The 17,984-nt window shown below is 44.0% G+C and overlaps 2 protein-coding genes across 2 annotated transcripts in view; one reads left to right on the top strand and one right to left on the bottom strand.

Annotated features, from left to right (window-relative positions):
- Positions 1–17,984, top strand: part of LOC308335568 (acetylcholine receptor subunit delta-like) — a 301,797-nt gene that overhangs the window by 25,173 nt on the left and 258,640 nt on the right. The gene's annotated exons all lie outside the window — the stretch shown is intronic.
- slc7a7 (solute carrier family 7 member 7) lies at positions 82–17,567 on the bottom strand. The gene is made up of 10 exons (XM_080791995.1): positions 17,245–17,567; positions 14,666–15,323; positions 9,104–9,229; positions 8,375–8,519; positions 7,305–7,428; positions 6,446–6,549; positions 5,412–5,508; positions 3,101–3,250; positions 1,942–2,125; positions 82–913 (listed from the first exon to the last, which is right to left on the bottom strand). Exons 2-10 carry the CDS (start codon positions 15,156–15,158, stop codon positions 846–848), a joined length of 1,491 nt encoding a protein of 496 aa, XP_080648121.1. The 5' UTR covers positions 15,159–15,323; positions 17,245–17,567; the 3' UTR covers positions 82–845.

A 17,984-nucleotide genomic window follows, 5' to 3' on the forward strand; every position in this document is an offset into this window, starting at 1 on the left:
TCATTATGTATGTATTCTAATTAAAGAGCAGCTGTCTGCTGTCTTATATCGACCATAGTGGTGTGTTCCTGGCTCATTCATTGCAGTGTATTGGACAAAACGGGGTGGAAAAGGCATTTTTATTGTCCACAAATATATTTTGTTTATTATAAATACATAAGTCTTACTGCATTTCTGTACTCGCAAATCCTCTTGCATGTGCATAACATGAGAGAGAAAGAATACAATACAATTGTAAGGTGTGTGTGTGTGTGTGGTGATGGGGGAGTGGGGGGATAGCCCTTTAAGAACTTATATCTGTGTCACAATACAAATGCAACAGGATAAATATAAATTTAAAAATATTTTTTCTATTCCTATTCATATTAAGTCTTACTACAAAATATGATATCGTCTGTGGTTAGTGGGCCCCAGTGCTTTAGTTTAAAAGATCCTCCTTTCCACTTAAAACAATCCTAATCATTTTAAAATTAGATCTAAAAGTTTCTAGCCCTTGTTGCATGTAAATAATCTTCAGACGTCTCGATTAGAAATGCCAGTTCTTTACATTAGTACATCTTTCTAACAGAAAGGGGTGTTGATTCCTGTGCAGTGTTGTGTCAAGTCTCAGTCAGTTGGAAGGTCATCTTGGCCACTGAGGGAGCGCCACCATCGTACATCCATAAACATCATCAAAATGATGATGAGCAGTTCAGAAAGCTGCTTTTTGGTAACACTTGAGTCCAGACATTGTGCTTAGAGGTCTATTGTGATTGGCTGGTCAGGATGGGCTTGGATTAGGCCTCTTGTGCGTTGCAAGTCTCCAGCAGAATATGACTTCTAAACCGCTGTACTGTTTTTTTCTTTTAGTCCTCTTTGTCCAATTCCGTCACGACAGAGAAACACACCTTCTGAATCACCAGGCCGGCTCTGGCTGTGATGGTCAGAGACAGAGAGAGAGAGAGAGAGATTAGTCTTGCATGACATTTCTGTACCTTGATCGTGAAGTCACAATGAAGTTGCTAGTGAAGTGTTAGGATAAGATGTTATCACCATGAGTTGACCCAGGCCAAATCTTGTGTACATTGGGTACAGTTAGAATCATTCGAGAATCAATCGTTTTTAGAATCAATCGTTTCCTCTACAACTGTGTGTTTGAATGGATGAATGTGAAATACATTGTAAATTGCTTGGGGAAAGGACCAGTGTATAACTGCCATTTACCCACTGAATGATGCCACAGCATCAGATTAGACCACATACAGTATGTTGCAGCGTTGGTTTAACCCATTCTGACCTGAGATCAGATTCATACGAGGTTTCCACTGGACACACACTGGTCTGATTAAGCAATTCTGACCTGAGATCAGATTCTAAAAATGTCAGTCGTTCTTCGATTTTTCAAAAAATAGCAGACCTACAAGCTCGTAGCGCGCCACTCGGTGGCGCGCTATGAGCTTGTAGATCTGCTATTTTTCAGTAGCTAAAGCATAACATGATGCTAAACACCAAAATGGGTTCCCGGTCAGAATGGGTTAATGGAATATATAAAATGTTATTACTTTCAATTAAAAGTAATGAGGTATGTTACAATATTACTGTCTGTGCCAAGTTCATTATTACACTTTCATATTACTTTCACAAAACACCCTCATACAGAGAGTAAAAGGAGTGCATAATATTGAACTGTGCCAGTGATCCAGCAGTGGTAAAAAAAAAACTAAACAATGAGTGTCACTGATAGTAGCTTTCTATAGCTATAACTACTTGTACTGTACTTGTATAAAGAAACAAACAAAAATGTAGGGTGATATTTCTTCCTATTAACAATATAATTAACAGTTTCTTGGCATAGTAACTGAGCGTTGAGTTTAGGGTCAGGCGACCACGCTCGGCATCGAAGAAGTAGCATTTGCTATCCTATCATGTTCAGTGTCCACGTGTCTTGTGCACTTCTCTTACCGATATACTCTCGGAACCACATGGGCCTCTTTGTGGCCGGAGTGTAGATGAAGAGGAAGTAGACGGGCACACCTGACAGAGCGATGCCAATGCCAATCAGGGAGTTCACGGTGTCACTGTATAGCGGCACCACCACCAGGAAGACGGTGAGGAAACAGAAGACGATGGGGAAGAACAGACTGAGCTGTGGGAGAAAGAGACACAGACAGAGAGAGAGAGAGAGAGAGAGAGGAAAGAAAGGAAAGGTACTATGTTTACCCAGGGTAACTGGTCTAAGCTCAATAACTTGTTTACAGCCAGGCCCTGCTCATAGAAAATTTCATGGTAGGGGTTCAATGCCTTGTCCAAGGGCACTTCAGCAGGTGGTAATTTTAACGTGCCGGTCCGGGGATACGAACTAGCGACCTTCAGCAGTCTTCTGCTCTGAAAGCCTCTGTTTTATCACTGTGTGGTTAAGCCATGGCCGTTTGAAGTTCAGACATACCGGGGACTATTTTCCACCATAATGATATTTTGTTGGATTACCTATTTCAAGAAAGTCTATTTTCTTTCTTTTTCGATGATTCACTTTGCTTTATTAGATAAGAGATTATAGAGGGACAGCAAACTAAGGGCAGAAATGAACATATTATCTAAACTGAAAGATGGATACAATGTATGTAACCTAGATACCATACCCTGATGGAAAATGCAGTTTATTTTTTATTTATTTTATTTTATTTGTATTTATTTTTTTCTTCTTACTATGTTTATTAGTACTTTCAAAACTAGTTTACTAATTACTTTTACTGTCTTGTACTGTTTGTCTTGTTCTGACCTTGATTGGGGGGGATATTTACATGTCGGATACAACAAAATGTACACATTATGTTTATTCATTGCTGCATCAATAAAAATAAAGTGTTTAAAAATAAATGAACATATTAACAGCCGTAAGTGCATCGTTGGCTCCATTAAGCCTATAGATTATGGTGCCAGAGAAATGTGAGCATAATATTTACATGTTAAAAGGGTAGTTGAAGCTTTATAATGAAACATTAATAGATTTAAATGTGTGTGTGTGTGTGTGTGTGTGTGTGTGTGTGTGTGTGTGTGTGTGTGTGTGTGTGTGTGTGTGCGCTACATTGCATTGGTTGGTTTGTGGCTAGGACTGTGGTACCTTTAGTGGTCTCGCTCTGTCAGGCTGCTTCCAGCGTAGATAGAGTTGTCCTAAGATGGACAAGCCCACAAAGAACCAGTAGCTGAAGCTGTAGTAGTTGATCAGTCTGAAGATGTCTTCTACACACAGGTAGACCAGCGCCATGGCACCCTGCAGAGACATTCAGTAGGCAAACCTTTACATGTCATTGTGAAGAGGGAAATGTCATAAAACATTGAACATTTCTATCATTTAATTGATGGAGGATCTGAGGGACACAGAACAATGGCTTTAACCCATTTAGGCCTGAGGTCGAGAAAACAACAAAAATATATATTCAAAGATTTGTGCCGCATTTTCACGACTTTTCAAAAATAGCAGACCTACAAGCTCATAGCGCATTATGAGCTTGTAGATCTGATATTTTTCAATAGCTAAATTATAACATAATGCTTAGTTAAAACACAAAAAGTTCCAGAATGGAATTATACAATAAAGAGGTTCACATATGAGCGCTCCGATCAGGTTTTTTGGAACTGATCCCGATCACTGATTGTTTTTCCTCACGATTGGCCGATACCGATTGTCACTATAGACACTAGAAGACTCCACAATGTAAAACATTACAAACGCACAGCTGCTTCCATTAATTGACAGTCATCAAGATGGCTTGGAGATGTGTCTATGTGAAGCAGCATATTGTTGACTAATTCTATTTTTTTGATGCCTGGAAATACATTCAGAGTCTAGTAAGGAAATGTGTAATTTATATAAAAGTATAGTTAGTCTAACTCATGGGTTTACCTTGTTTGAGTTGATTGTTCCAATTACTAATCATTGGGGGTGGGTCTCACCTGGTATATAAGGGAGGCTGAAATGTTGAGTTGAGAGGTATGGCTCAGTTGGCTACAACAAGGGAGAGCTGCCAGTGTCTTAAGTTCAGGGAAGGCATAGCCTGTTTTCAGTTTCTTTAGTTCTTGGTTTGTTGTTTTTGTCTTCGTTTAGTTATCAAGGGTTTATTTCTTACTTTTGGCTTAGGCTGTTGTGCCTCAGACCTTGACTCTGACAATCCAGTATATGGGCTGTTTTGAAGGTAAATAAATACAAAAGATCTACATTCTTGGACTTTGGCCTCGCTCACACCTTCGCAACAGACTGATGTATGCTTGTTGTATACAAAGGGTGTGATACATCTTGCCCCAATGCATTTCCAATGGGAGTCACCTGGTTTGACACAACATTTGTGTTGTATGAGGGGGAGGGGGGCAGTCGAAACACAGCCGAAAGCTAGCATTTTGGACTACAACAGCTTGTAGTCCAAAATGTTGTATCAAACCATGTGACTTCCATTGGAAATGCATTGGGGCGGCCATGACACTTACATCTTGCTTACATCTAGCGTGCATCAATGTTGTATGCTAGATCGAAAGGTGCGAGTGAGGCCTTAGTCTATTCTTGGAGCCTTGACCGCTCTGCAACTGTTACACCGATTTAATGTAAAGATTTTAATATTTCCAAATGTATTATGCCAAAACCCACGTCAAAACTGTTCCCGTGTGTGTGGGGAGGAAGGGGAGAATGTTTAGGCCAGTTACAAAGATGCAAAACTATATTATACTACATATCTAATTGACTTTTATACAGCTTAAATTGTATTTGTACATTTCGATGCAGCCAGTATGATGATCAGATTATGCCTACCAAATTGAATGACAATCTTCTCAGGTCCCTTCTGCTCTTGATTCTAATCTTGACCTTGATTTTGACCTTGACTTTTGTGACCCAAAACCTATGAATCTCTTCAGGACAGCCTCCAGACTACTTTCTCGCAAGACAAATAGCCAAAATAGTCGTTCTAGAAGCTTTTTAGTTGTATGTGACTTTTGACCTTTTCAGCCCAAAGAATTGTAAAGGCCATTGTAAAGTGTCATGAATATTACTTACAGACGGACGGACAGACAGACAGGTGGGCTGGCAGACAGATAAATGGAATTGAAGGGAAAACCTGACCCACATCCAACTACTTATTAAACCATACATTATACTTTGTTGTATGTCAAATAGCAAAAACAGCCAATCTGCAAGCTCGTAAATTGGCCATTTGTTCGTTCGAGTGTTCGTTAATTTTTGCCAAATGTTCATGTGTTGAGGCATTGCGAGTTTCTACCTCCTTGATTGGCTATTTTCGGCAAAGAGATTTGGTGTGGGGGAAAACAAGTATTTGACCTTGTTGTATAGAACCCTGGGAGACGCTGGGAGACAACATAAATAGAGTTTTAAGTAACAAACGCTGCCAAAATGGAGCTCTGTGAAAATGAAAGGGCTGACTGACGTTGAAGAGCAGAGCGGGAATGGGAGTGTAGCGCTCGACATGGATCATGCACAGGAAGTCTGGTAGATGACCCTCTCTGGAGCCAACGAAGAAAAGCCTTTTGGGACAAAGAACATGGCATTGCATAATGACCAGTGTGATGCATGTAACACATAATGACCAGTGATGCATGTAACACATAATGACCAGTGATGCATGTAACACATAATGACCAGTGATGCATGTAACACATAATGACCAGTGATGCATGCAACGCATAATGAGCAGTGATGCATGTAACACATAATGAGCAGTGATGCATGTAACGCATAATGAGCAGTGATGCATGTAACACATAATGACCAGTGATGCATGCAACGCATAATGAGCAGTGATGCATGGAACGCATAATGAGCAGTGATGCATGTAACGCATAATGAGCAGTGATGCATGTAACACATAATGACCAGTGATGCATGGAACGCATAATGACCAGTGATACATGTAACACATAATGACCAGTGATGCATGCAACGCATAATGAGCAGTGATGCATGTAACACATAATGAGCAGTGATGCATGTAACGCATAATGAGCAGTGATGCATGTAACGCATAATGACCAGTGATGCATGGAACGCATAATGACCAGTGATACATGTAACACATAATGACCAGTGATGCATGGAACGCATAATGAGCAGTGATGCATGGAACGCATAATGAGCAGTGATGCATGTAACGCATAATGACCAGTGATGCATGGAACACATAATGAGCAGTGATGCATGCAACGCATAGTGACCAGTGATGCATGTAACGCATAATGACCAGTGATGCATGTAACACATGATGACCAATGACCCATGTACTGTAACAAGGGCTGGGCAATATATCAATATTAAACTATACCAATATAGACCAGATATCATCTGGGTAATCGTAATATCATGATATTTCATAACCATTTTTATTTTCTGGTTTTAATCACTATTTAACTCTTTTTTTCTCCCCGTTTTTTACATTTTCTTCCAAAGTGGTGGTGTACCACTCACCTAGAAGCAGCCAAGATGGAGGCATTCAGTCCTCCGAAGCAGGACAGAGCCACGGCTAGAGGAATGGTCCAGTTCATCACGCCAAACACCTGGTCTGCGAAGGTCTGGGAGGTGAGAAGACGGAGGACTCAGTAACCACCACAGGAAATACATCGACTCACTGGCCTTTGGGAACGTCTCGGAATCCCCCCAGGAGGAAGTCACTAATGTTGCTCTGGAGAGGGAAGTCTGGAGCTCTCTGGTGGAGCTGTTGCCCCCGCGACCCGACTACGGATAAGCGGTTGAAGATGGATGGACGGACGGACGGACAACCACAGAGCAGGTGAGAACATCTTCATCCTAACATGGTCTTCTGATCACTTCCATTAGTTTAAATTCACTGTTCATTAAGTTCACTGTCTGTTTAGATTTGTGGGCATAATGTGCACGGCTCAACCCCCGTTTTGGAAAGTACTATTCAAATCAAGTTCATTTTAATATTTACATTCATTTTCAGCCCGTGCGTGCAAAACAAATTGCCCCCTCGGGTATATAAAAGTTTTACCTTACATTACCGTACCTTAACCTCACTGACAGCCTGGGGCCGCGTCGATAAACATAAAGGTGACTGAGATGTGCGTGACTCAAATGTGCGATTAGGGCGAAGTCGCGTCTCGCCCTCCGGCGTCTTACTGGTTGTCATTACGTTTGCACTCCCCTCGGGGACATTCTACACATTACCTTACCTTACTTCGCCGTACTTTATAATTAGCTCAGTGTCAACCTGGTGCCTCTTTCTCAATAAACATGAGCCTATATACCTGAAATGTGACTTTTCCGAATCGCGTTTAAGTTAAAAGGACAATGAGACACTCCTTACCACGGCCACGGCATCGCTGTCCAGGATGGCAGGGATGGGGAGCACGGTGTAGTACGCCACGTTGGTCAGGATGTAAATCACGGTCACTATGGGCATGGAAATGGCAATGGCCAATGGCAGGTTTCTGTAGTTCACATGAGCAGACAACAGAGGGAGATAGAGGGGGTCAATTTACAGGAGGAATGCTTTGAATCTTGGATTCTGAGTTCACCATCGGTATGACCCCTTGCTTAGGGGCAGGGAAGAGGCAGTGTGAGGGGATTTGGTGAAGGTGTGGGGGTGTTTGTCACCTAATCTGCCTGAGAACTCAGATACGTGATCGCATGTCTTTTATTTGGTCAGCTTTTAGCAGTGTGATTTGAAGCAAAGGGATAAGATGCTAACATGCCACGCCACGCATAGACGTGCACACATGTACCCCCCCCCCCCACCCACACACACACACACACACACACACACACACACACACACACACACACACACACACACACACACACACACACCCACACACACACACACACACACACACACACACACACATGCGCACTTGGTTTTCTATTTAATTGATTTGTCCAGACCATAACAAAGTACAAGTTCAGTCCCTACCCACTTGATTATTATTTTTTTATTAATAATTGTTGAGTGTGTGTGTGTGTGTGTGTGTGTGTGTGTGTGTGTGTGTCTTCAGGCATTGTTCACCTTCTGTTAAAATATCGGGTTGTTCACTTAACCAGAATGGAGTCCCCCCAAGTATAGATAGCCCCCCTTCTTTTTCCCTCAACACCAAAATGTTTGCAATAAGCCGATCTACAAGCGCACATGACATCGCATATAGAGACATTATGAGCATAATAGAGGTCACATTTTTCCCGAATGTTTGTCCCAGAATAGGGACCACTACTAGGATCAAGTGTCCAACTCAATATTATCGCCATGCTACAGAACCACAGTGAAAGGTGACCCCTTTAGCTCTACAGGAATACCGGTAGGTTTGTTCTTTCTGCATTTAAAATTCAAAACATTTTCACAGGAATTCTGTATAATGTGTATAACGCATATACTGTCCCTACCTCTCTGGGTCCTTTATCTCCTCCGTGACAAAGTTGAGGGTGTCCCATCCAGAGTAAGAGAACAGGGCCGAGTACAGGGCCAGAGCGATGTGCCCTGGGTCTTGGGACGAGCCTTCAAACAAGTCGTCAAAGTTCTGAGTGTGACCTAGGAAACAGGATGGCCATACAACGCATGCATGCAGGTTAGCGACATTTTTGTGCAGTGCCCGTTTCAATAGCAATTTCCAAACTGTGGAAGGTGTGACAGATGGAATGTTGAACATTGGTATAACCTTGAGTTGTAAAACTACCTGGCAATGATATTATATGATATTATATATATTATCAATAATCTTGTCAGTTGGGTTTGTGCCCCCCGTCAACAAAGGGGCCGATCGTAACAATCCTGTTCACTCTCATTGCGTGGGGCAAAACGGCTCTAAGAATCACACTTTTAGCACATAAACTAATCCGATTTTGCGCATACATAAAACATCTAGTCCTGATAAACAATTTGTGTAAAATGAAATGACTGCATGCATGTTATATTACCCATAACGGAAGTACTGTAGTGCAACGTATATTGGTATAGGTCACCAATATCAGTGTAACACAAGCGATGCCACAGCGAAACTCGCCAATTACGCATCAGTATAAAGATAAAGATGAACAATGCAAGGATTCCTATCATGCCCAGGTAGCTATACCAAAGTATAAGAGGAAGGAAAGAGATGGTGCCAGACAGTATACCTTCTCCAATCAACACCAAGCCAGTGATGATGACGGCGATTAGAGCAATGACCTTGGCATAGGTGAAGAAGTCCTGGACTCTGGTGCCCCATTTCACATAGGCACAGTTGACCCAGGTCAGCAAACCTGAAGGAGGAAGTCATTGGATACATTACACTGTCTAATATAGGTTGTTGATTTGTTGAATACCAAATAGTACATGCAGATACACTCACATGCACGCACGCACATACACACACTGTGTGTGTGTGTGTGTGTGTGACTGTGTGTGTGTGTGTGTGTGTGTGTGTGTGTGTGTGTGTGTGTGTGTGTGTGCGTGTGCACGCATATGAGAGAGAGAGAGAGAGAGAGAGAAAGATTACATTGTAATCTATCTTTGACAAAATTCCGACCAGTGTTTCACAGCAGTCACATGTCACAGATATGTAAATGGAAGCAGTTGTGGAATCAGTGTTTGTCCACTCCATTCCTGACACACTCGTTTACATTTAGCTGTTTTGCGCCTCCCGTCCCTGTCCTTGTCTGGCGTGTGTGCATGTCAGCTTGTATGTGCTGCACTCAGCTGTTCCCCGTCTGAAACAACAGGGCAGTCTGCTTGGGTCAGCAGCACCATTTCCTTAAACCAGGCATACTTGCATACGGAAACGCACATGCATGACACGCACTGTTAAGACAATTACCATATAAACATATTCATAAAGTAGTATGTATGCAGTTAAGCATGTAGACTTTACTTGTGAGTGAGTGAGCGAGCGAGTGTGTGTGAGACAAGGCCAATATGTCAAAGAACCTTGCTACGTGTGTGTGTGTGTGTGTGTGTGTGTGTGTGTGTGTGTGTGTGTCACACACACACACACACACACACACACACACACACACACACACACACAGAGTGTACAAATGGAACTGTAGGAGCCAAAATATACATTGTGTTTGTTGATTTTAGTTTTTTAGTTTCCCCACGCTTGGTTTTGATGTTCCACTTCCTACCTAATTGATGAGCTCCTACTGTGTGTCTGCTAATCACCTTTAGTCAAGTCAGCTGTGTGTCTGGGCAGTGGCATTCAGTGAGAGAATGGGGGTGAGTTCTATAGGCTCAATATTTTCTGTTGACAATGTAATGCAGGGGGACACCTTAGCCCCCTTCCACTTCATCATAGTCCTGGACTATGCACTCAGGACACACAAAGTGGACGAGAGCAGGATCTTGGCTTCACTCTAACACCAAGGAGGTCGAGGCGACATCCCAAAGTAGTGACAGACCTGGACTATGCGGATGACATCAGCCTGCTCTCCGACAACGTGGAACAAGCTCAGGAACTCCTGAACAGAGTGGAGCTGGAGTGTGCCAATGTTGGCCTTAGGCTAAATGCCAAGAAAACTGAGGTTATCACCTATAACGTCTCACCGGAACATCCACCTCTCACAACAACAGGAGGCACTGTGCTGAAGGAAGTCAAGGACTTCAAGTACCTGGGCTCATGGGTCAACTCAACTGAGCAAGATCTGAAAGTGAGGAAGGCACTTGCATGGAGGGCCCTGAATGGCATGACCAGTGTATGGCACTCCAATCTCCCCCGTCAAATCAAACTCGGCTTCTTCTACGCAACAGTGGACTCTGTTCTCCTATACGGCAGTGAATGCTGGACCCTGAAGCCAACCCTGCAGAAGTCCCTTGACGGGTGTCACACCAGAATGCTGCGTGCAGTACTTAACATCAGCAAGACTGCACAGTTACTAACAAGACTCTGTATGAGGGATTACGAAGGGTGAGCCAGAAAATAGCAGCCGAGTAACAAGGATCTGGCCAGATGTATGGAGAACCGGGATGACTGGAAACGACCATGGAGGGCTCATCTGAGGACGACCTAGAGATGTTGTAGTGACTACTTCTTCCCATCAAACCAAATAAAAGTAGTGCTATGCAGAGCTGTCGTGTCGGCAGGAACATTTCCAATCAAATCCAGAAAACGTCTTGCTGTTAAGGTGACGGGCTCAGAGTTAAATTAACATTGATTTTACAATATGAATTGGGGGTTCCAGAGATAGAAATGCCATTAAATGGGGGGGTCTGTAGACTAATGCATGTTAAGCTGGGGGGTCCTTGAAATTAAACGCGTTGAGAATCACTGATAGAGCCGTAAAAATCTTCTCTTATGGGGGTCCCTGGCATATCTTTTCAAATGGGGGTCCGCGGGCTAATTGGTGCCAATTTGGGGGTCCTTGACATGAAAAAGTTTGGGAACCACTGCCTTACATGCCTGTTCTCCGGAGGGGATTAAGAAGTTAAAAAGTTTGAAACCTATTGACACACTGACTGACTAAAGTCACTAAACGACAGGCAAGCTGACAAAGTCAGGCTGATCTACATACTCGTTTCATTCAGTCCTTCAATTTACAATTTAGGCATTTAGCAGACGCTCTTAATCCAGAGCGATTTACATTAAGCAAGAACGAAAAAAGAATGGGAATACATCACATAAAAAGCATTTATCATGAAACATGCGTAAGCTAAGAAAGTAACAGTGGAATATCTATATAATGAAACTATACATATATACTATGCTATGTACTATGACGTGCTGTGAGCTGGTTTAATGGCCTTAAGAAAACATGTTTTCACGCTTCTTCTCCTTGTGACTTATTCTGCTGTGGCCTCTTATCAACGTTAGTCCGTCCCAAGTTCTAGGAATCTAGTAGACAGTACTACACGGCACGCACTGTGCTTTCGAGTCATCCAGCGTTCTTCCAATCTTACTGTTTATAAGAAGCAAGATTGGATTAGATATGTCTTATTCTACAAAAACCTTATCTCGGTTAGTTAGCTAGTGCAGAGAAAAGCACTGCTACTACAAATTATATTATTTTATCTTTATTATGACTTTTGTTAAGATTACAATTCCCTTAGAAACAAGCCAAGTGGACAAATATTATCTAGAGCAGTGCCTTTGTTCTAATCATCACTCAAGTTCATATCACCTCAAGTATATGTGCTGTGCGCAAACACTCAACTCCCGGTGAAATATAACCGACACATCGACCAAACCTTGAGATGAATCAGGATTACGTCACTGTGCTTTTCATGCACACGTCGACCACCATAAAGCGACCTCCCACGTTTGACTCCCACCACCGGTAAGGAATCACAACATGTTGTCCTGTTCCACGGCGAGGCAGGACAGGATAATAGCCAGTATGCACTCCGCGGGACGTCGACTCAAACACAACACATCCCACCGGCCCAGACGGTGCCGAGTGACGGGGTTATCCCCTCTCGCCGCACCGCGGCAGAGGTGCGGCGTGTTGACAGTGAAAGTGTAGAAGGGTGGGAGGTTTGAGATCAGGTGCAAGGGGATGCTGACTTGTCCCCTGGCGGATTTCAAAAACAGACCAGATGTGACAGGGTCAAACGGTGGTGGACTGTTGTGGAAACTAAGAAGATTTGATCCCATAGTAGAGGTGTTGGGGGTGGGGGACAAAACCCGGGGCACGTGAGAACGAGCAGTTTCTTAGGATTTCATGGTTAAGCTGTGCAGCATGACGTTTTCCTTATAGAGCCCTGTTGGCAGCAGCCATATTTACTTTGGATCCACTCTTGGTACAGTAGTTCTTCTGAATGCTTTACTATCGTGCTGAGCTGTCAGGAGCACATTAGCTCCTCAGGTCAGAGTCTTACCGCAGCGAGGACTTTACCTCACCGCTATCAGCACAGCGAGGCCTCCTCCGAGCACAGCTTATCTGTGTGTGTGTGTGTGCGTGTGTGTGTGTGTGGTGGAGTGTGGGTGCACGGGTAGGTCAATTAATTACGGTACACATTTATTGCCACTAGTAGCAAGGTTCTTTGACATATAGAGCGTCGCAGTCCCGCCCTCTTTCATGACGACGCCAGGCCCAGGAAATGGTTCCCAATGCATTTTCCCCATAGACATTTCGAAACTTATTTATTAAAGACCTTTTAAGCGACGTACAAAGCCAACTCTTGTCGTGACAAATCATGACAACAAACACAATATTTTGGACCAAACAAATAATTACAAAGAAGAAAAACAACAAAAGAAAGTGCTGTTGTTTTCTACTTTCTAATTCTTTGTTTGGCCCAAAACATTGTTTTTGTCGTCACGATTTGTCACGACAAGAGTTGGCTTCGTCCGCGGCGTAAACGTCTTTAAATAAATACTTTTTGAAAAGTCTATGAGGAAAATGAACGGCGATTTCTTTTCCGGGTCTCTCGAGGGGGCGATTTTGCCACTACTCTTGTCTGGTTGCCTAAGTTGCCGGAATTCATTTTCTCTGTTCTTGGTTTCCTCAGTGTTCCACCTTAAGGACTCGCTACAGTGTCCCTGTCACTCTGAGTGTTCCTTCGTAATGCCATTTGGAGTTACCTCAGCAATCTGTCGTCCATCCCCTGTAGTGTATATGTTTATAGGTTTACATAGCGATGAATGATGTGTGACTACAATGTTTGCTTTTTCAAAGTTGCCCTGCATACAAAGACTCGTGACACATGATGACACGGGCACGGCACTGAGACTTTTCGTAGACTGAGAAAGGTGGCATTTTCCTTTACTCTCTCTCTCTCTCTCTTTTAAGTGCAGGAAACATAATCTGAAATCTGTCTCTTTCCCTCCCTGTTTTCCTCTTTTAACACAGTGTCATCGTGTGTGGCAGCTAGCCTCCGCTGCTGCCTGCTGACACACTGACTTAGGCCCTGCGCCACTATGTTTCAGTTCTCCCTTTGTCACAAGGAGTCAGACATGTAAAGCCCGTCCCCCTGTTTCTCAACTGCTTAATGTTTTCCACTTTTGGCGTTCTCTTTTTGAGTACACAGTTCCTCTTGAAAGAGCATTTGGCTAAACGTGATGTAAAGTATGATTATTTGAACCCATCACCCAGGAGGTTGTCAGATCTAGTCTCTACTCTTGTGGTGTTTATTTCATTTTCATATATAAGCTCTGAGACATCACTGTGCTCTCTCTTTAGTTTTCACATTCACTCTACAGTACATCGCCCTAGACCTCATTTTTCCCATTTAATATTTTTTAAATAATTTATTTTATACAATTCCCCCCCCCCCAAAATTGATCGTTCTGTCAAATTATGTTCTACTGTAGTTCCTTGACTCCTACTGCTCATTTCGTTATTTTTATGGAAGGTGTAGACAAGCACATGTCCCCTCCAATGCACGTGAGATCGCCGGCCTCTTCGTTTCACCTGAGAGGGAGGCGTTTCACCTGATAGTGAGGTGTCACGGACGTATAACACATGTGGGACCGGTGGGGAACACACTCCCTATAGCTGAGCCGTCCACTGAACATGCGCCATGACCAGCCTGTATGAGGCACTACTGCAGTGAGGGAGATTTGCCCTCCCTCGAATACAGCCAATCATGTTTCTTGAAATGCCTGGCCCTGAATAGGATTAAAACCACTAGCCTCTGCAGTGGTGGGACTCGTATACATTTCGGTGTGAAAACTAGGTAAAAAAAACACACACACACACACACACACACACACACACACACAGTCACACACACACACACACACACACACCGTGGCAACTTACATATGCAGGCAGCAGCCAGGAGCCTGTTGGCCACGTAGGGAGCTATGCAGGTGGGGAAGATGGGCTGGACCATGTAGTTGGAGAAGGTGATGGCAATGATGGCCTGGCTGGTGGGCTCGATGATCAGCAGCGACGTCCACAGGCGGATGAACGCCAGGAAGCTCCCGAAGGCCTCCAGGATGTAGGCGTACGAGGCGCCCGACTTGGTGATGGTGGTGCCCAGCTCGGCGTAGCACAGGGCCCCGAACACCGAGAAGATCCCCCCGACGGTCCACACCACCAGCGACAGGCCGTAGGAGGCGCTGTGGATCAGCACGCCCTTGGGCGACACGAAGATGCCCGAGCCGATCATGTTGCCCACGATCAGACACACGCCGTTCAGGAGGGAGATCTCCTTCTTCAGCTTCATCGACTCTCCCTGCACTTCGGCCGACTTCGCCGACGGGGCGGCGGCGGTCGCCTCTTGCGTGGGAGCGGGACTGTAGGACGCCATCGGTGCGGGAGACTGCGGGACGAGGGGGCGGACGGCGAGACGAGGATGGGAGCGACCTCTGTGCTGCTGAGTTTTCAGTCAGTAAAGGGAACTGCTTGAGTCGGATATCAAGAGAGAAGAATCACCTTTTTTTTTATTCCCCGGCTATGGACTTTCTTGTAACATCTGTGGAGGAGGAGGCATAAGAAGCTCTTATCAGTCAAATGGTGACCGATTTGTCATAGCACACACATGTAGCAACAAGGACATTTAATGGCTCATTACACAGTGCTGTAAATGCGTTTCCTGGTTTATGGTAATGAGAGACAAATGGAGAAAAGGCTAAAAGTATCTTCATGTCACAGATGCCATGGAGCGCGCGCGCACACACACACACACACACACACACACACACACACACAGTGAGTATTGGATTTTAGATTTTACAGATGGCAATTTGGGAGCCATTAGGCTGCACAGCAAATGGCTTTTAAGGTTGAGTGTATTGACAGAGAGAGGAAGGGAAGCAAACATGACAAAATAAAAGCCACTGTGATCTGTGAGCAAAGTCTTGGGCATTCTGACTGTTACACCTTCGAGCATGCACGCACGCACACACACACATACGCACGCATGCGTGTCATGCACACACTCATTTTCTGAGTCACACACACATTTTTATTAGGAGTCAGCACAGTATGCTGTCACGTGTTTTCCTAAGTTCATTGCCCTTTGCATACATGTATTAACTTTAATGAAGAGAATGTAGACATGCTGGGCAGCTTTCCGCATGACATCGTTAACACACACCATTGACCGCGTATAAACAGGCAGAGACGAGCGAGCAGCTGCAACAGAATAGCTGATTTGGGGGGTCTCGAAGCTAAGTTGACATTTTATCAAAGCTTTAATTTGAACTCATGTTAAAGTTCAAACCCAGAACACAACTGCATATTTCCCCTGAACAAAAAAATCCTTACACAGCAGACCATGTTAAATGAAGCCTGGCAAACAGTGGAAGACACGCAGAGCGGTAATTGGAAACTATAAGACGGAGCATAGTGAGACCGACTTCACTTCAGGAAGCTTGACAGGGGTACAAAGTACAGCTAAGTGGATAGATATAAGAATTGATCCACAGATAGAGAACAGACCAAGATGAATGGTCGATGCAGTCGTAGACAGACGGGAGGGGGAGAGAGGAAACCCTGAAGTAAATAAATGAACTATCAGTGCATTGTGTAAATGTAGATTAAACGAGGATGTATGAATGAGACAGACAGACAGACCCACATGTCAGGGTGTGTGAGGTGTGGATGGGGAAGGGACAGACATGTGAGTTCATCAAGGGGTAATTACACATGGAGATGACGGTACTATAGTGTAGATAGATAGACAGCTCTGCATGCACGTGACCGGAAAGAGTGCCGGTGATGCAGGTGAGGCTGTTTGAAGGAGAGCACAAGGTACAGAACAGAGACTGATAAGTATTCATTCTGATTTACTCAAGGTTATAGGGCGGCCATCCCGCACAGAACTGTAGTAGCAATTGTGCCTTGTTTGAGGTGCATGTATGTGAGGGTATACACATGCACGGGTATACATTATAGGTATAATAGGGCAGGCTAATACAGTAAGTAGTCAATAGTATATTGGCCCAAGTATTTTTGAGGGGAGCCCCTCCTTAGCCTCCTATATACAGGTTTAATGTTTGTTTTTAGTTCATCGTTTTAAAAACGCCATTGACAATGAAGGGAACATTTACGTCATATTGTCTCTTTATTGTTAATGGCATTTGGCACCGTTTGTTTTACATCACCATTACATCACCTAATCAACATTAGTTAGACTTTAATATATTAGCTCCCCTCACTTCACACGGGTGTGATTTTTCTATATAGGTTAGGGACAGGCTATAATTAATGGCTACGAAAAGTGTAGCCTACAACATTGCCTATAAACTGATGATACTGCATGGTAGCCTACCAGTCTCAACGAACTGTCACATGGTCTCTGGATGTCATGCGTAACCGTAAAGTGAGGGTCCTGGACAGGTAGGCAACTTCCTAGGCAACTTAGTCCTACAATGTAAAAAGCGTTGTCTCACCTTCTCCCGGTGTTCTTTAAAGCTGAAATGGGTCCACGGGGGTATTCACTTGAGTCCAGATCGCACAGCGACTGATGACCTCGGCGATGACATGAAGGTTTAATTTTCTGTGCTTATTTACATCTCCTCTACAACTTCTTGCCGCACATGGTTTTTATCCCAATCGCTCCCGTCGCTCTCTCTCTCTCTCTCTCTCTCTCTCTCTCTCTTCTTACGCCACTGGACTGCACAGCGGAAACTATATAACCTCTGGCGCAAGGCAAGCCTTATGAATGATCCCTCCTCTCTGTCACAGATTCTGCTCTCTTCGGTGCTCACTGTGTTTAGCCTACTGCTGCTGAGACTGAGCTGAGTGAAGGTGCACAGTGCACACGTCTGATCAGCTGACGAACTTCTGCTTTCATGGGCCCAGGCCAGTGCCACTACCAAGGAGACGGGGGGGAGTGGTAAACGTTTAAAGCGCTTTCTTTTTCTTCCCTAGTGACACAACAGGTCTTTCGCTGTAAGAATTATTGCGTTCATGTACATCTAGCCTAGAAGGCCTATCACCTTTTATAAGGAACACAGTGTCACGTCGATATAAATCAAATGGACAGTAGGATTTATTTGGTGCTATTTACCCTATGCTGTGTGCAAGTAGCCTAGTGACCGCGGTTAGTTATAGCCTGCCCCCGTGACCTTGATCACTGACCTCTACTAATCTGCTTTTGATGCGCCGTGGGAAAACTATAGACTTACAC

This window comes from Protomyctophum bolini (assembly GCF_963924005.1).
Source record: "Protomyctophum bolini genome assembly, chromosome: 20".
In the NCBI taxonomy this organism is placed as follows: Eukaryota; Metazoa; Chordata; class Actinopteri; order Myctophiformes; family Myctophidae; genus Protomyctophum; species Protomyctophum bolini.

Excerpts from the sequence above, each read along its gene's own strand:
- slc7a7 (XM_080791995.1), bottom strand. The coding sequence starts at position 15,158 with ATGGCGTCCTACAGTCCCGCTCCCACGCAAGAGGCGACCGCCGCCGCC. Across the intron at positions 6,550-7,304 it reads ACAGCGATGCCGTGGCCGTG|ACCTTCGCAGACCAGGTGTT; the intron begins GTAAGGAGTGTC and ends CTCACCTCCCAG. Across the intron at positions 2,126-3,100 it reads ACAGAGCGAGACCACTAAAG|CTCAGTCTGTTCTTCCCCAT; the intron begins GTACCACAGTCC and ends TTTCTCCCACAG.